Source organism: Tyto alba, unplaced genomic scaffold (genome assembly GCF_018691265.1).
Source record: "Tyto alba isolate M040663 unplaced genomic scaffold, T.alba_DEE_v4.0 Super-Scaffold_14, whole genome shotgun sequence".
NCBI classification, from domain to species: domain Eukaryota; kingdom Metazoa; phylum Chordata; class Aves; order Strigiformes; family Tytonidae; genus Tyto; species Tyto alba.
This window is the reverse complement of record NW_024881276.1, coordinates 13,178,255-13,198,422: the sequence shown is the minus strand read 5'-3', so window position 1 is coordinate 13,198,422 and position 20,168 is coordinate 13,178,255. Positions and strand designations below refer to the sequence as shown.

General features: G+C 37.8%; 1 protein-coding gene across 4 annotated transcripts in view; it reads right to left on the bottom strand.

Moving 5' to 3' along the window:
• CDKL5 (cyclin dependent kinase like 5) overlaps positions 1-20,168 on the bottom strand; it is a 133,811-nt gene that overhangs the window by 25,788 nt on the left and 87,855 nt on the right. For all 4 annotated transcript variants that reach the window (XM_042788580.1, XM_042788584.1, XM_042788581.1 and 1 more), the window contains exons 6-10: positions 19,643-19,763; positions 18,420-18,479; positions 12,745-12,835; positions 8,010-8,199; positions 3,553-3,633 (exon numbers count right to left, since the gene is read on the bottom strand). In XM_042788580.1, coding sequence (XP_042644514.1) covers positions 3,553-3,633; positions 8,010-8,199; positions 12,745-12,835; positions 18,420-18,479; positions 19,643-19,763 — 543 coding nt within the window. The remainder of the gene's footprint in view (positions 1-3,552; positions 3,634-8,009; positions 8,200-12,744; positions 12,836-18,419; positions 18,480-19,642; positions 19,764-20,168) is intronic.

Sequence of the window (20,168 nt, the reverse complement as noted above, 5' to 3'; positions counted from 1 at the left end):
TGGCTATTAAGTAAAAAGAATAGGTATTTTTTAAGGGTTACATAGATTGAACAGAGAACAACTCTATGTGTATATACGCATGTGTATACACACAAACAATGAATATCTGTGTATGCATTAACATAGTACTCAGCCACTTGACCACAAACTGGTTTTTTCTTCACAGGATCCTTGCACTTCAAAATGGAAAATGCTTGGGAAACAAAGCAAGTGGCAAACTACGTTCATATGTAGTTTGGTCATACAGTATGCAGTATCTTCCTTTCACAAGTGACAAACTGTGTACTGGGTGATTAACTTTTTCCTTCCCCCTTTTTTCTAGTGCTCATCACTCCAGTGGCTCAAATGGCCAAACACAAGAAAGCCACATGTGATTTCCACACTCCTCTTCAGAAGAGAGGATGTCCACAGTTCCCTCAGGTGCCTGTACACTAACTTGCAGAGCCTGGACCACAAGCAAGGAGAAATGGAAGTCTATAGAGAATAATAAGGCTGTGAACCTGCCTGGAATCAGAGCGAAGTAGTGAGACAGGGCTCATGGCTGAGGCATGGTCACTGATGGGTACAGACAGCTTGAGAAGGAAGGAGGGGGGAGGGAGAAGAGTGGCACTCCATAAGATTGAGTTCCTGCGTGATATAGAACGCCAGCATGAAACAGAAGCTATATCAACTGACAGTCTCTGGGTCAGGATTAGAAGGGACAGCGACATCTGTGATGTTATGGTGGGGGTCTGCTACCAACCATGCATTGAAGAGCATGAAGAAAATGAAAAGGACAACTCTCTACAACAACAAGCAGAAGTCTCACGATCATAGGTCCTCATCCTCACGGCAGACTTCAACTATCCAGACATCCAGCCTGTGTAAAGAATCCAGGAGATTTCTAGACTATGTTGGTGGCAATGTCATAATACAGCTGCTGGAGAGGCAAACCAGCCAAGGGTAGGACTTCACTCTACTTGATCTGCTGCTCACCAACAGTAAAGTACTGGTGACAAATCTGAACAGAGAAGACAGTCTGAGCTGTAGCGACCAAGAGATGATGACAGTTAGGATTCAAAGGAAGGATGGGAAGATAAGCATCAGGGATAGGACCCAGGACTTCAGGAGAGCAAACTTCAACTTCTATAGGGAATTACTGGGAAGAATCTCCTGAAGAACTGACATCAGAGGAAAGGTGTCCAGGAGAGCCACTTGATGTTTAAAGAAAATTTCTTAAGAGTTTAGGCACAAAGCATCTTATTGTACAGAAGACCACAAAATTTTGCATAGATCAGGCTAAACAGGGAGTTTCTTAATGAACAAAAACGCAAAACGTGAGTGTATAAGTAGAGTCAAGGACAGGATACAAAGGAGGAGTATAAAAGCACTGCGTTAGCACAAAGGATAGACCACTTCAGAAGGCCAAGGTCCAGCTGGAGCTAAGGCAAGTGAAGAACATCAAGGGTAAAAAAAATTGGTTCTGCAAGTATTCTTCAAGTAAACGGAAGCTCAGAGAAAATGCATATCTGCAGCCGAATGGGGAAGACAGATGACATGACTGAATGACAGATGACATGAAAAAGACTCAATGACTTTTTTGTCCAAGTCATCACATGCAAAACCAGCTCCCAACTCCCAAATGCATGCTTGCAAAAGAGCATGACTTGTGAAGGAGAGGGGAGGAGAACAGCAACAAAGCACCAGGGCCAAACGGGTGCCTTTTCATTAATCTAGTCCAGAAATGCTCTCTAAATAGAGATATATCAGTAACTCACTACTTTAGCTGGCATAAGTTGAAGTGTGGGTTATTCATTAATCGAGTAAGCAGACCTGAGGTCCCTGGGAATGCAGATAATGAGGAACACACCAAGTGTGGACATGTGCCAGACTGTCTAGTGTCTGGAGAAGAGAGAGGCATACAGCAAAGTATGTGCAGCATTTGTAACATGCAACTTAACCACAAGTCTCTTCTGTTCTCTTCTTGTAGTCTTTTTTGCTCATTCTTTAACATCATTCCAACTCCTGAATTAAGTAATGTCAGTCAAACACAAAATATCCCCTCTGCAGAACTTTTCTCACCTTGTAGGAAGAAATATGGACAAAAATTTTAGAAGATTTAAAGTGGAATGGAATTATTTGGAAACCTGTGTTTCCTTAAAATTCAAGTGCTTAACTTCACAACTTTATAACTTTTAAATCACACCAAAAGAACCCAAAGGACATTGAGATATAACATAAAATTTAGGATAAAATAAAAATAAACCTCGCCCTGGTACATGTAACAATGGTCTGAAAAATGATCTTGAAATTGCTGTTCTGCAATATATGCTACTACAGCTTGAGCTACAGCTAACCATGATGCCAGAAAAAAGTTTCTGTGAATCAAAAAACAGAGAAGAATGTATAATACCAAAACAAGCAATTATAAGCGCTCAGGTACATAATTTTGTGGACTCCATGAAACCAAGATAAAAGGTATGCTATAAGGCAGGGAGATTAAATGTAAATTATTTGAACTGGTTGTGCTGAATAAAAGAGTAGAGCAAACCTGGTGGATTTCTGCTGGCTACATCAATACTGCTAAAAGCAAGTAAACACCCAAGTATACCCCAAAGAATGCCTCTGGTTTCCAAGACAACTGGTGCAGCTGGGCTTGGGACAACACAATTTATTTAGAGTTGATTAGCCATATCTATGCTTCCTATTTGTCCCAGATAGCCTTTAATTTTTAGGTGGTACCCCTGTGATGCTAAATCTAAGTTTTGACACGATGACTTTTTTTTTTCACCTTACTGTGAACGAAATAATGGGAGGGTTCTACTGCATCTTACCATGGTGATGTTTTTACAGTACAATATGGACAACAATATTTGTTGCATACCCAGGAATATGGCACAAATGCATCGCACGATGCTTTACAGTGTTTGCCCATTTTGAGGCGAGCCAGCTTCTCCTGATCCCCTGTAAGAAACTATCTCAGGACCATATTCTAGTTTGGCCATGGGTAACTAGTTGACTTGTTCCAAAACAGTACTGAAGAGTAACTTAACATACATGCTGTGTAGAGGTGAGTGATAGCAAGCAGATTAGGGCTCAGGTAAAAAGAAAAAAAAAAATACTGTGCATCAGCTTTTTCTTTGACAACTGTGCACATCCTCACGCTTATCCAACAACAGATGAACAACTCAGGTTATCCTAATACTCTGTGGATTTAGCTAAATTCATTGTGTCTTGAAAGCTCGTACTCCACCATTACTAAGGTACCCTGTGCATCTGAACGCATGTCAGTGTGAATGCGTATTGCTGCAAATAAGGGTGCTGCTTCTGTCCGGACTATGTATTGTTTATCAAATCAGTCAAATTTCAACAGACTCTCGTAGCATCTGCAAGGGGTAACTTCCTGATTCCCAGGAAATACCAAGTCTTGCTACAAAGAATGGTGATATCAAAATATCTCAAAAGGAAGTTCACAAGTACTTTTAAGATGTATTATATTAGGAAACAAAGATAAAATGTCACTTAGATCTTTCCCCATGTATTACAGATAGAAAATAAAATACATTTTCCTACCTTCATAAGATCAAGCAATACGCCACTTAAAATTCCCAAGTATCTTCTCTCTAAAGATTGTGGATGATTAACTGCTGGAAACTGTAAAAATAATATAGTGTAAATATATTGAGAATGTAAACAAGGTATAAATGAATACAATATTTCAAAAAATAGAAACTACACAGTGAATCAAGGCTTGTAATTAATGGGAATCATATGCACTGAAAAAGTTAGTGGTTTATGAAATGTTACAGAACATAATGAAACAAAAAAATAACTTGCTGTATGTTATGCATCTAGTCAACTAAAGAAAGTATTCTTGATTAGTAGGGCAGTCAAGAAACCTCTCTCAAATGAGAAATAACTTAGATTTATAAATGTGTTTGTGGCATTCTGATTGACAAGAGGTGGGAGGTTTAAAATAGATTTAGAAAAAAAATAAGTAATGTATATTTTTAAAAAGGATTAAAAATAGTTTTGAGAGAATTTGAGAGTGCAAATACAGTAATTAATTAAATACCAAAGATTAACAGACAGTTCCAAAATGTTTTTAGTGAAAAACAACAAAACCCCAAAGGTTTCAGGATTACTCCTGTGGTCGTGTTGCAATAGGAACTGGCAACACCATGAGAAGTAGCGCACACTGCTGGAGGGCTTCTTTTGTCAACTAGAGTCTGGACAAAACCTGACGAAGGCAGTATTGGAAACTAGCCCTGCCCAAAAAGAAGAGTAGAACAGGCAGGGATAATCTGAAGAAAGAAAAAATAAAGCACAGAATTGGGGTTTTTTTGCTTGCTTTGTAAACAAGGCAAGAGTCACATAAAATTAAGACAGAATCTTTTTTTTGTATCAAAAGAAAAGTTGTTCAATATTTCATTGCTATAATGTAACATCAAGTACTGCCAGTTGAAAAAAACCATATAACAAAGATCCATTTCCAGACTGCGGCATGTGTTGAACTGATTGCAAACAAATAGATAAACTGATTTTAGCGAGGTAACTTCCAATTTAAAAACTAAACATAAACGCCAGTGTTTTCAGAATTAGAAATTAAGGCTGGATTTCCAACAGAGGCATAAAAAAACCTCATGGATCCAACTTATGCTCATTTTAGAGAAAATTACACATTTGAATACCAGAGAAGCCTCTGGAACAAACAAACCAAACCAAAACAACAATCAGCTAGCCTACTAGCATTAATCACAGTTTATCCAAAACTACGCAACTGAGATCCAGACACTCTGTTAGCTGTTCCCAGAGTTGTGGAATTTGCCTAATACTAGGCAAGTGTTTCAGTTGCAGCCTGGCTTGATTCCATCCACGCCCTATGTATTTTCTAGGAAGTCCCCTTACACTAACACATCAAAGGCAGAATACTGACAATAGGAAGTATGCAGTGTTCTTGTCTACTGGTATATAAAAGCCATCACTGTACGTCCAAATGGGCTCAAGTCATACATAAAATATACCCATAAAGTACTGAGTTACAGTTAAAAATCACTGAAAATACAAGAAAACAATAAAATTCAAGTCAGTGATCAAGACAGATGACAGCAACAAAAAAAGCAACAAACATGAAGATAAACAAACATTTTATGTGGAAGTTTGCTATAATATAAAAACATTTGAGAACTGTATGCTTGGTCTAACATGTCAATGAGGAGGAAGTCTTAAAGATTTTTATTCCTTTACTTTCACTTGTGTGTTTTTCAGTACCCACCAACATCCAGGGATTGTTACAGTTAGGTGCATATATTTACACGTTCACCATCCTCAGATTAAATACTAGCTTCAAATCTGTGCTCTAAACAGCAATCCAGTACAAACACTCATTTCCAAGAATACATTTGATTTGGAAGCAAAATGCATTGCATGTGCACTGTATGTGCATAAACGTTAGACCACTATGAATTACTGCCCATTGTTTGTACTGGCATTACTTTCCATAAATTACATTATGTGAGTTTTGAAGGAAAATGAAAGAACATTAGTTTAAATATGTTTATTCCTATACAGTCTCTGTATTTTTCTTTTTACTTTGCGTTCTTTTGAAATGGTTTACTAATGATTGAGAATTTCTTTAGGTCCAAGTTTGCTACATTGATCTTAGACAATAACTTAGGTGAACCAAAGCTTCCATGATTATTCCACTTTTTACATGAACAAAATGGCAAAATATTCCTGTCTTCATGTAGGATGACCATCATAAAGAAGATTTTCCTCTGGAATGATCAGTGAAACATGAAAATGTGCTGAAGCCATGCAAAGCAGTAATAAGAGATGGCTATTCACTGGAATTGTTCAGATTTGCAAGTTTATAACTTAGTTGTAGAACAGTATTTACAGCCCTACATTACCACTCATATTTTCTATAAAGGCATGAACCTATTGGTACTTTCTGATCTCATATTCTTTTATTTCCTTGGGCCTTCAACATACCATGGATGCTTTCTTCCTCAAAAGGACTGAAAAGACATCACTAAATACTCCCTAAACCTCAGGAGTGAGGAAAACTCTCTGTGTGTGTATTATATAATATTTGCATGGAGGAAATAAGCAGGAAGACAGAAAGTTCACAAATGTGTATCTGTATACATGTGTGTAATACTGTAGTACTCACAGTTAAGGTAATGTAGAAACTCACAAAGCCTAAACATATGGATAAACAATTCCACATCATGGTCTAGTTTCTATCTTGTGAATACTCAGCACCAGATCCAACTTGTAAATAATAATTTGCACGATCACAGCAAACCTTCTATCTGCTAGGCAACAGAAAATCTTCCACCATTAAGCACTATGCTGCATTCAGAAAAACGTACTTTTCATGTTGTTTTATAGCATGGAATAAATTTTTCCCATTAATTAACTAATGAATATCACATTCAGGACCAATATTTTTTGTAGTATTTTTCATGTTTAAGCCATTATTCAGACTTTACTTCAGTATTCAAAAACTACTCTGTATTAGAAGGCTTACATCACTATCATCATCATTAGTATCCTGACTTTACAGATGGGGCCAAGAAGGCAGCAACATGTCTGAGGCCAAGTAATAAACCATGGATCCAGAATGAAAATAGACTCCTAACTCTCAACCCTGTGCTTATCACATTTGGTCCACACTGTCTTCTTGAATTACTGTATTTTAAAGCTACAAAACAAAGATGATCCATTCTCATCCTAGACATGATAGAGCATTTATCCAAATAAGACTACACTGCACAACTAGAACTGTTGTAAAATAATGTTGAAGAGGCAGTAATTTATTTTGCTTACAACTTTTAAAGCATTGCTTTCCTGATAAGGGATTATAATTTTTTTAAAAAACAGAAAATCCCATCCAGCCCACTGTTCTAAACAGTATCAAATACAAATAGGATCTTGAGAAAAATGCTTGTCTAATCATTTCTTTAAATCCTCCACTGATAGAGGGTCTACAAACTTCACCAAAACCTCTTTAGGAATTAGCTATCTTTATAGCTAAAATAATTATTCTAACACCTTAAGCCAACTACTTATTTTCTTATCATCAGCAGCTAAACCCAATTTATGGCAACTTTTAACATTTTTTAACACAACTAGGTCCCCCCTCTTTCCCTTTCTCATTCTCCAAGTTTTCTCTTTTACAGAGTAAAACTCAAATCTCCAGTCTTCAGTACAGACCAGGTCTCATAAAACCTTTGTAAGTCTCTTTATAGGATTTTACACTAATGATTTCAGACCATTTATCAAGATCATAAATTCATCTTTCTACACAACATTCATTAATAAAAGACGACAACCAAAACTGAATTACAAGGAAACATGAGTACAATCACTGACCAGGTATTGTTAAAGATAACAGAGCTATTACTTTGATATTGCTTCTGGGATTTTGCCATATTGCGCATCCCATCTTCAGCAGCTTCTCCACACTACTGAGCCTCTGTTATTACATGATGTTGGCAAGCCCTTGAAAGGGCAACAATGCTGTCAGTAGAAAAAGCTTTTTTACTCACATGGCTTACATCAACCACCCTGGAATATAAGTCAAAAGGCAAAAAGTTCTGTCATGACAGCAGCACCTATGGTTCATATTTTTCCAACAGAGTAGCCTGAAGACAGTAGGCATGAATTTTCTACACCCTGGACTGACAGCTACGCCACTAAACTTCACAGTGCAAACCTGGCAGGGCAATGCTAAGCGGCGTATAAATGCTAACTTGCATGCCAAAAAAGTCAAAGGAATTAGAGAAAATCTTTAATCAACTTTTAACAGTAAGCCAAACACATTATAAAACTCAATAGTGGTATAATGAGAATTTTACTTTGGATTATGAATGCCTTATAATCTAAATATCCTGTACTTACACAGAAATATATACAATAGATAATGCACAATGTCAATGAAAAGAACCTTCAGAGGAACAATGACAATACTGCCAATACTGTGTGAGTAAATTGAAAAAAAAAAGAACAAAGCTTTCTCTTACCCGCAAGCCATGGAAGCGTGGGTTGCTGTAGAAGAGCTTCATCTGCTCGGCTGGCAATGGGCCTAGCACCTTCTGGATGGTGAAGAGTTGGTCAATCTCACTCTCGCCAGGAAACAAGGGCTGCCCGTCACTCAGCTCTCCCAGGATACAGCCTACAGACCACATATCCACAGCCTTTCCATAAGGGGCTCTGTAAAGTGAACACACAATGTTTTTCACCCACTGACAGGGTCTTCTTACTGAGGTGTTTCAATCTATTGGCCATATTTCCCATGGCCTGCTTCCTTACAAGCCAGAAAAATAAACTTTGATATCGAAGAAACTACCTCAGATTCCAAGCCCTCAGTTTCTGCCCTGGATTGACTGATGTATTGCTGCTTGAAAAGGCAGGAGAGGAATTCTCAGGTACCCCCAGGGATCTGGTTATCTTTGTGAAAAATCTTACATACAAAACAAGCTTCTGGACTGCGTAGCAAGTCGCCATTCCCAGCTAAACTAGCACTAATTTCCCTTCTCTCCAGGGGTTAATGACTGTGCTCTTTTTCTGCATTACATTTCTTTTTCCATTGTGCTTAATAGGTGGGATAGGCATACTGGGTCTGGTCACTGGGAGAACAGAAATGATAAGAAATCTTTGTTCCAACATTCATACAGTGAAATTTTAATGAGAGAGAAAACAGAATGCCCCTGAAAATTATTCTTTAAAAAACACAGGTGAGGAAGCAATGAAAGCATCATAAAATCAGTAATTGCAGTTTTGGAGCAAAGCCACAGGTGGAGTTTTGGGGAGAAATTCTGATGGGTGGTCTCTGTGTGTGCAAGCGATGTTGTGTGGTGGGGAGGATGGCACCTGGTATTTTAAACTGCTAATGACAAAAGAAGCTAGGTCAGCAATGCAGAGGTGTAGGGAATTCATCAGAAACAAAACTAAGTGGTCTGAGTATTACATCCAGCAAGGGCTATACCAGCTTTTCTTGAGACTTACATACAAGAGTATTTAATGGAAGAAGAGGCTATATTGATCCTCTAGGAGACTATGGGCTTGAGGTTAGTTTGTAAGACATGTAGAACAGAAAATCGGAATGTAGAGAATGGAAGTTTGTATAAACAAGAGTGGTAGACTACTGCAACATAAAATCTAAAAACACACTGAATCCTTTTGGACAGTTTCTGATTTTCACTCTAAGGTTCTGTTCCTTGGCGAGCTTGTTTTGCTGCCTACCTTGACTGTGCAACAGCTAATGCATTAAATACTTTTGGCTTTTCATTGTTCCTACTAAAGACCAAAGCAACCCTTTCTCTGTATGCCTGAGTTCTTGTTTGTTGAATGTGTAAAAAAATTTTTGTAAACTTCCATCTTATTCCAAAAATCTCTTTTGGATGTTCAGGTTTTGAGCAGAATGATGTGAGAATTCTTCACATGTCAAAGAAAAAGCATAGAAAAAGAATAAAGACTGAACTGAAAACGTATTTCACCGAGTCTTTTATTTTTGAAACTTATAGTCCAACAACTCAACCTCTGTTTCAAGAGATTTTTAAATTACAGCTCACTTTACTATTTCTGGAATAAGATAGCACCAGGAGTTGCAGGTGACAAATCCTATCCTAAATCTGTTCCCTTTGCTCCTTCCTTATGCTGGTGATTGAAGAAGTTTAGAGAGAGAACACCCTCAAACTAAATTAAAAAATAACTGACTTTTCCCCATTGATCACTCATGGTTAGCTACTTCGCTTTATGGGGAGGACACTCGGACAGAGGACTCTGTAACCCTTGTGATAATTTAGTTAGGTGAAGGTGAGAAAGCATTTCTAGCTGGACAATAGCCTGAGTGAAACTACAGGACCACTGAGATGCCTAGTACAGGAGACTAAGGTAGCTAGGAAAGCTGAAGTAGGACACCAGACTTTCAAGAACAGTTTGCCTTTCAGAATCTGCCATGAGACACTGCAGTCCTTTCACAGTCATCACAACATCAAAGTTTGCTCCATTGGGATAGACTGCTGACAAGGAACCACCAGTGGCAAAGCACAGCATGCCAAAACACCTGAAGTACTATTACTGCAATGGTTCTGTGGGTTCATAATTCCCTTACTAATCTCACATAGTGAGTACTTGTGGATTTGTCGAGACCCGTCGTTTGTCCTTTCTACGATGCTACTAGTCCAACCCACCCACTAGGTCAGGTCCTGAGCACCAAGTAAAAGCTAGTTTTTCTCCATGCTGCAAAATGCAACACAGACAAAAACAGACTCCAAAGCCACAGATCTGCTCTTAAGATATTCGGTGCCTGTACTGGAAAAATGAGGTCCTGTAAACAAAGCTGTTTGTAAGACTGCAACTAAAAAAAACTAGCTTTTTATTAGGACAGAAAAACAAGCACATCTTTATTTGTAACCCCTTTAATAGGCAGGTTTCTCCACTGAAATGTGAAGTAGGGAAAAGGCTGCTGTAGGCTGGGGCATTGGAGAACAAGCTAGAGTTACAGATGAGGAATAGTCTAAAAGTCCTTTGAGGCAAGGGTCATTACCCTTCCTTGCTCACAAGAATAAAGGAAACTAAATCACAGTTTAAGAAGTTTTCACTATTTACTCTCTAGTCAAACAGAAACAAATCAGAAAATACCCATTTCTTAAGGCAGTGGGAGAGTAAACTGCAACTTTTTTGTTTGAAAAGGCATGCTCAACACTCCTGTTCTGCTTACTGTCAGCATCAGTCCTACTCGATCACAACATGCAAACAATGCAAGAGTGATGCAGCTGGATAAATGAAATAACTCCTATAGGACAGAGAGACCATAAATCAGAAGTACTACAGTCTATTCCTGCACAAATTAGTTTCTCCAAAACATTATTTCACCTAGTAATTTGGTATGCCTTAAAATCTACTGTCTTTTAGCAATATTTTGTCAGCAAAGGGTACAGAGTCTTCCACTAACAGTTACATGAGGCTCTCCAACGTGAGTAGATTTTGGATGTTCTGTGAATAATTAGGCTGCGATTTCTTTCCTCTGCTAAAACATAAGTCTTGAACTTTATCACAAAACAGAAACCTCTCTGGGATGCGTATTAAAAATTGAAAAAGGAAAACTGTATTTGTTAAAATGTATCTACTTAATAATGCTAGGAAGATTTTTGAATATTAGATTCTTAGAAAGATTTGGTAAATGGAGAGGAAGGGGGAATGGGTAAGATGAGTGTCTGGGAAATAGAAGAGGACTGTCAAGAAACAGACATCACTTTGTGCCAGAAAAACTTGGCGTTAAAAACATACACCAAAGTTGAAGTCATATGCATTAAATACACATACTCTCTCCCCCTTTCTCTACAAACTAATCAAACAAATTTAGTCAATTATAAACAGACATGATTCCTGCTAATTTTCCTTTGGTAACAAAACAGTTTTGAAAACTACAGGTTAGATAAATACTGTACCTGCCAAGCTTTTCATGTCTTTCCTCCTAAATCCTCATTACTATTGCAGACAGAGAGTAAAATGTTGAGTAACTAGAAAGGCCACAATAGATGCTTTCTTTCCAAGTCTTTTCTTATATGTATATATATACACATACACACACGCACTTTGCTGGAAGCTTAATAATATCTGTTTTCTCAAAATATGAAAAACTGAGCTTTGAGGTTTTTAATGGAATGTTAACACACTATTCTGCACATAACAATGCAACTGCCTACCAATTTAATTAAGATTAGCACAGCTCTGGGAATACTGGGATGACTTTATTGACAGAATAACTATTACGTACTGCTTTACCTCTTCAAGAAGTGTCTAGTTCAGTATTAATCAAAGCTTCCAACAAAGACTTTTTCTCAGCAGCATGAAACATTTTGCTTAAAGAATCTTAGGAGTGACCAGTACTTTTTTGATTCATCCCATGGCTACCAATTCCTTGTATCTAGAACATGCGTATATAAGTACATATATGCTATACATACAGGAATTGTATTCTGTGAAAGCGTTCATGTAGTTTAGAATAATGCACTGTTAAACTCTATAGTAATGGGAAGATCACATATGGCAGATCTCTGGTTATTTTTGTCTCCTACTTTGCCCCTTCGGGTCCTATGAATTTGTTCATACAGTATATGAAAATCTGTTCCACCTTGTGAGGTAGTAAAACACTCAACTGCGGCTGAGGCTACCCATGTAACTACTGCTTTCACAGGCAATGCAACACTAACTTCTCAGTGCTTTATTAAAATGATTCCTACATCCTCCTTCAATAAATTCTTCCTGACTAGCAGAAAGCTAGCACCATCCTTCTGAGCCACTTCAAGCAGTGCTGGTAAAGGGTAACTGGGAATGAAAACCAAATCATAGTTTTGAGCCACAGGATGGAGAAATTTAGGAGTGTAGTGTGGTGAAAGCTGCACTGCCATCACTGTGTGACGTCCACCACAAGGCTGATGGAACATTTCAGGCTACAGGACTACCATGGAAACTTCTTCTGAAGGGAATGGCGGGGGGCAGGAATCTGAAGTACATCTCTTATAATTCAGCTTCATTTTTAATCAGTTAAGCTCAAGACAGGTCAACATGTCAATGATTCATGCCGACTTACTGGAAATGAACAAAAATTAATGAAAATCTGGAAGCCTCTTGAAATCTTCCCTTTACAGTAACCGCAGCTCTCTGTGGGTAAATCTTACAAAAGGTGCTTGAAAAAAATCTAAAGAATTGGTCAAGATTTATCATGGCAGTTCTACAAACTGTACTTACCCAAGCAAGAGTTCAGGTGAGCGGTACCATCTGGTAGCCACATATTCTGTATAGTTAGCATTGCTTCCTTCAGAGAGATTACGAGCAAAGCCTGTCAAAGAAACAGTGTGAAAGATTATATCCTATTTTAAATACAATATGCATATTACTGCTGATTTGGGCAGTAAGAGATCACACCTATTTATATAGAAGCAAATTGTTTACAACCCCTAGTGCAGAATGATGTCTCCAACAATTGCTTGTCTACTGAAATGCAAGCTTTTATTGATACAGCAGTGAAAGTCAGCATGTCTGCTTTAATAACTACTTTACTTGTGTACTGTCCTCAGAAATCTATGGGGTTTTGCTAATACTTTTGGTGCTTTGCCATAAACCAAGCAGATTTATAAAAGTTACCTGTCAGTCTGCCACACAAGCTATTGAACTATTGCCACTAAATTTCAGAGATGCTGTTTGCAGAAGATACAAAACATTAGAAAAGCAGCACATTCACGGGGAGTAGACTCTTCCAGTCACTGATCCTAACTACTACGGTCTCACTGCAGTTGATTTTTTTTAATTGGTCAGGAAACTATGTATTATTCTCATCTAAGGACACTCCCTCCCGGCAAAGAACAGGGTCATCTCCCCAAAACTACAAAAGGCAGGAGTCTACCAAAGATGGGAAAAACTGCTTTATATCTGCTTTTGGCTCACTCCACATGTGTCAGGTTCCCACCTGCTTTAGCAACACATTCATAACAAGGCTCTTCATGAATTAGGATCAGAAAACAAGTCCAAATTAACTTCCACATCACTTTGTTTAAAAAAAAAAAAAAAAAAAAAAAAAAAAAGTATCCTGATTTGCAATGGTACCAAAACTTAAATTCTGTCATAAGGCATAACAATTAAGACCACTGACTGTGAGAAGAGTTCACATACTGGAAAACCCAGCTGTAGAAATAATTTATATTTTTGTTTTCATCCTCCTCCACTTATAAAAGGTCGGCTGAGCACCACAGTAATGATGTTACTGGATTCTACATGAAGAAGTACTCAAAGGCAGATGCTGACACTGCTTTCAGAAAAGTATCAAGTGTCTTACTGTTTTCAAACAAAAAATTAATATTAAGGTGAGCTTTAGAACTGACAGATCTTGGCAGCAAGGCTCCAGATGTGCAGGCTCCTTACTAGAGCTCAAACTGAGACAAATTTTTGGGACTGAAATGCAGAAGCAATATTTCCAAAATGCTTTCTTACAGGGATGTAGCATATAACTTGGTCCAAAATTCACTGAGGTGAAATCACTATATGTTTTTCCATTATTGCATGACTGATGAAGAAAGAATAAAAATTCCAAAGTGTTGCAGTGGTATAAGGCACCATATCATTTTCAGAATCAGTAAGTGCTACTTAAATGCAATACTAATTTTTCTTGGTATCTGAGTTCTTATGCAGAAGCTGACAAAACTGCTTTTCCCGCACAACAACGCTTGTAAGGTTGTAATTTCTTTTTTTTTTTTTTAATTAGTATTCTGAAAGCATAGCTAATTTGGCAGTTTAGTGTGAAGGAGCCCAACTTCACTCACTCCTGTGGAACACTAATTTACTCCAAGTTGAAGTAAAGGTTTGGTTGCAGATTATAATTATTATTATTAGACTAGTGATTTGAGAAAACAATTATAAATTTGTTACATTAATGATAAATAGGTTACAGCTGTTACTTTTTGCAAGATACTGCTATCTTCAAGAGTTAGTAAACTAAAAGGCATGTATGATGAGGGACAGATAATTCAAAGTTGTCTCAATATAATAATTCTGATCTGTTTCCATAAAGTTTAATGAACATTACTGATGCTGCTGGAAAAAATCTGGAAAGGAATTTTTTATTATTGTAATATTGGGATTAAGTGAATTTCTAAACGTTACTGTATTTAGAACTGCTTAGGCAGCCCTGTTTCTGTTTCAAATTACATGGCCTATCTGATAAATCTTGTCAGTGAAAAATCTTTCATTCATGTGTTTGAAGAAGAGAAGGAAGATAACCAGGAGCTACATTGAAGAAATGGGACAGCCAAAATGAACAGTGGGAAGCCCCAAACTGAATGAGGGGGAAAAAAAAAAAAGAAAAAAGAAAGAAAAAAATAAAAGGTGTCACATGATACAAATAAAACCGTGTGCTGATGTAATGCACGAGCCTGGCAGCCCATGCGCACCAGAAGAATCAACAAGTCATGGGTGCATCCTCCTCCCTTTAGGCCAGTCTGTTGGAACTTGGCCACAGTCAGGAGCTACTACGTCCAGAAATCATCAGCAGCTAACGTAGCCTGAAAAATCAGCCCCCAACTTTACAGGCTCAGTGCAGCATGGATTTGATGTGGCAAGACAGAAAGGAAAATTATTGTCATGGGCTTCAGTGTCATCTATATATTGCTGGGTGGTGTAAGAAATTGTTTTATGGATTCACTACCGCTCTGACTCTATGACACCACACTGAAAGATGATGGACAGAATTAATAATTCAAGAAGGCATAATAACTTTCTAAGGACACAATTACTTTTTTGTTGTTGTTGGGGTGGAGTTAGCTTATTGTTCCTTCCTCCAAATTGTGCTGAGGTATTGGGAAGAATTTTTTAATACAAAAATAAAAGAAGGTAACTAGGGGGAAGATTAGATCAAACTCTGAACAGTGAAAAGGAATAGATTAGAAGATGAAGACAGAAGGTGATTTGGGTGAAAGCAACTATAAAAGCAGTAGAGTTTGCAAATGCATCACGATACAAGAAGGGAGAACAAGCAAAATAAGAAATTTCAAGAAAGGACTTTGAACAGAACATGACAGGAGAGATGTCAATGAAAAAGGTGTAAGGGAAAAGGAAGATGGTCAGTTTCTCATAGAGAAATAAGGCAAATTTAAGTTATACATTAAGTAAAGCATTCTAACATTAATGGCATGTAAGTACTTTAATAGATGCCTAGAAATACTGGGGAACCCCTATCATTCAGAATTTTACAAATAAGCTAAGCAAACACCCGTCAAGAAAGAGACATGCTTAATCCTTTCTTTGAGTAGGTGGAAGAACTAGAGAATTTCTTGAGGTCTTTTCCAGTCCCGTGTTTCATGATTTCCATGCTTACGCATCATACAGAGATTAAGAGATTGCTAAAACGAGTAACTCTGAAGCCCTGGTGTTGAAACAGCAAACACACTAGTCAGAAAACCAATTTCCAACAGTCAGATACATCTGCTGTAATCGGAATTTTGTACTGTTCTCTTTTTCCACTTCGATTGGCAGAAATGACACCCACACAACATGTGTCCAGGCAAGCACCACATTCAATCTCATTTTTATCTAGCACGACATGTACAGAACACATGGCACAAGGATTACGAAGAACTTTCTTGATAAAAATTTATGAACTTTCCTATTCAAACTGTTTTGTCCATTGGGCTATTCAGAAACATCCAATTACTTCAGTATCTGCATTGGGATGGATACACGGACCTTTTCTTTGCATTTGTTATTGCATGAGGAATGCAGCACTGTATGTGACAAGTATCTGTGTTCCAAAATATGAATTAAGTTAGGTAGGCAGACATCTTACGTTAAATCATGTTAAAAGACAAATTCTTATATCCTAATCTGTACAGGTTCAGGAAATGCTTGTGGCTAATACAGTTCTGACAGACATTTTACAGTAATAGCTTAAGCTACTAGCAATTATGTCAATTAACAATAAGGCTAAAAAATTAAAATAGATTCCAAATTATAAGAGCTGCTTGGAATTTTAAATTCAACTAAATCTGAAATGTTGATCAAAATTCAAACTAACTCACATGAACAGTAAAAACAACAAACATTCCTATAACTTAGTTTGCTTTCCTCAAGACTGTGCTGAGCACCGTGGGTACATTGTGACTGCATGTCTTTTCCAACAGCAAAAGAGAACGTGGCTGGAGCGTACAGCATGAGCAAGCCAATGGAGCACAGAGAACACCACTGCTAGCAGAATTCCCATCACCTATATTTAGCGAGAAAACTGACATCCAAAACACGATTGTACCGTTTGTTCGGCTTTTTATTTTCCTGTAATACTGCTGTGCAGAGGATGCTGACATGAGTTCCCACCGTGGGGGCGAACGGCTCCCATCAGGACCCACTGATGCCCGCACTGGCTGCTCCTGCCCGCGATGCTGTGCGCCCCAACTGGAGCACATGGTGGTCAGGGGCAGGCACTGCCCACTGACCGGCCGTTCAGCTCTGCGCAAGGCAGCGGTTGGGTCCCCTAACCACCCAAAGCTGGCACAAGGAGCAAAGGGGTGGGGTGGGGTGGGGTGGGAGCAAAGCCTTCCCCCACACCAGCCTTCACCTGCTGGCAAGAGCCTGGGCCCCACCAAGCCCACTGGGGTTCGCTTTGCAGGGGGGGGGGGCACAAGGCCCTGAAAATCAGTGTAGAGTAAGGGAAGAATCCTGCCCCACCAGCTGTGGGCTCTGTGCAACGGTGCCAAGACAGCCTGGGCACAGAGCTGGCAGGGGAGGTGCTGAGGGGGGGCCTGTGGATACCGAAAAGGCAGAGGCACGCAGGGCACCGTGCAACAGTAACCTGGTGTTCTGTCAGAACTGTGCAGTTCAGTGCACTGCAGAATAAATTGCCCTTAATTCAAAGAACTCATATGGACCAAATCTTCTAAAGCTTTTCCTAGAATGGTTATTGTTTCAGAATGCTTAAGCAAAAATGCCTTTAGGATTAAAAGAAATAAGCAGCACTGCAAATGACAAATGCCTTTTTTGTGTTCCTAAAGAACTACTTCAATTTATTTTTTTAGCTGTTCTTCTTTTCATTCAAAATTGCACAAGTTTGAAATGACAGCTTTCAAACTGCTCTCACTGAAAAGTGCCCTTGGGTAGCACTATGGAATTGGTTTTCATTTATCAAGCCCAACTGCAAGCTTTTTAGAGGGAACAATATTTTATTCTGCGTTTACGTAGCATTTAGAATAAAAATACAGATTGTTGGCACAGTGTACATTCCACCCTGTTGTCTCCTGAGGATTACTCACATGGGTAAAGTTTGCCCTGTGCTTTGGTGCTGTTTCTCCAAAGCCTTAAAGCTGACATTAAACAGGTGTTGGTAGGCCAGGAAACAGAGTTAACAATACATGTACAACTCCAACTCCAACCCTAACCTCCAGCCATTCTGTCATTAATAATATGCGGACACATGATTCCTTAATTAATGTAACAGTAGAAGTTGACCTATAACTACACACATAACAGTCCATGAGAGCCAGCAGTCCAAAAATACACAAAAAGTATAAGCTTATTGTGTCTTTACTAAACAAGGAAGAATTATCTTTTCTTTTAATACACAGGCCAGATAAACCTATCATTTTGTTAGCCTCCTAATCAGCTTATCATCTGCACTGTTCTCAGCTGGGTGCCAGTAACACTGCTAGTAAAAACCATGTCAGATATAGGAAGAGATAAATGCAGCATTTCCACTGACATGTTAACACAAGTGTTTCACAGGGTATACAAATTAAGCCCAGATACTTTTCAAATTAAATTACTAGCCACAAACCTGAAGAAATAATCAATTCTGACCACTAAAAGAGTTTTAAACAGTACATATGTTAGAACTCTTACAAGAATTTTCTTTAAAAAGGTAAGAAGCAGGTATCTATTGAACTTACCAAAGTCACACAACTTCAGAACATCATTGTGGCTTATTAAGAGATTCTCTGGCTTGATATCTGGAGTACCAGAGTGAGAGAGAGAAAAAAAAGGCTGTTAACACATCTTTTTAATTTTGAACTTTGTCAACAAATATTATTTCATTATAACATATTTAGAGATATTCATGAAATCATAAATGAAGCATTACAAGAGCAACTGCTGAAACAGCTTCCAGCAATTCAGTTTGTGAACATGCAGAATTAATTTTCTGCCCTTTGAAGTCTTTTAAAGTGTTTCCCAACAAAATATGGGAAGATAAAAGGTGTTTACAGATATTCCCAGGCAGCAAACCAATATGCAGAATATTGCATATTGCAAAATAATATGAAGAACTGACATTTAATTACTCAGTTAACCAACAAAATGTTGTGTGTTCTGGTCAACATTTTTGGTTATAATGATCTTCTTGATCACATCTTGTCATTTGTTTAGAAAAAATGTGCTGCATAGTTTTAAGCCTGTTTTTTTATTCCTATATGGATATTGTGCTATATGGTATATGTTTCAAACTGTATTTTACAAAATACTTTCAGAGTCTTTCTTTTGTTTGATCAGTATTAAATAGAAACTGCATTTTGTATGAGAATTTTAATTTACTGGAAACATTAATTAGAAATGTTACTCTTGCAAAGCCACAAAGCAAAATACAATTTTATTAAATGAGGATAAAATACATAAAGCCAGATAAAGTCACACATCAAGATATGTACTCCAAGTGATTGAAGCTTAGGGGAGAAAGTAAATATACAAAGCTGAGCTCATGGGAGCTGGGAGGAACTGGCTTAAGAAGTAAAACATGAGGAGACCAAGCTCTAAGTTTTGGGTTATTTTTCTCCTATTATTCTATTATCAGATTCAAAACTGAAATGACTGGGCACCATTTTCCTTTGGCAATGTCTGTACTGCAGTTCCACTTTGCTGTGCATATGATACAATCTTTATTTCATACTCCAAAGACAGTGGACAGCAAGCTTTACATGTATATGAATTTAGTTTCAAAACAATCTGAAGTCACACAGGAGACTTAAGACCCAGCCAAATTTACTGATTTTATTTGTTCTGTTGATATAAAGCAATTTCTTATATTTGTGTTAAATGCAAATTACTCTAAGCTGTAACATCTTTCCCTTTAGAAAGCAAACTCCAGGGCTTAATTCCATGTGGAGAACTACACACTTACCTCTATGAACAATATCATTCTTATGGCACCAATGAATTGCTTTAATTAGCTGGTAGATATAGCTTTTCACTTTTTCCGGTGGAACTCCATTTGGCATTTCTTCTAGCAATTCAAGCATATTCTAAATGTTTAAAAGACACATTATTTAATAGAGTAATACTGTAGTTGCTAGAAGATAACATGCTCTCGACATTCTGAAGCAACATACTAAGGCCTCTGAGTCTGGCTATGCAAAATGAGTAGTTTACTATTAAAAGACTGTATTTTAATCATAAGCATACTACTAGCTGTCTTCATTCTAGAGAAGGCACTTGTGAAGACAATAATCCTTAAAGGTGAACCACAAATATACCCCAATTCCTTAAAAAACTGTCATCAAACCATCTATCCTAAAACTTCTAAAATGTCATTTAGTTACAAAAAGTTGCTTAAGCAGAAACACCAGGTCAGTGTGGCTATATGAAGAGTTTAATAGAGCACAACATTTTGTAAATACCGACTGTGCTTTAACATACCGTTTTCTTCA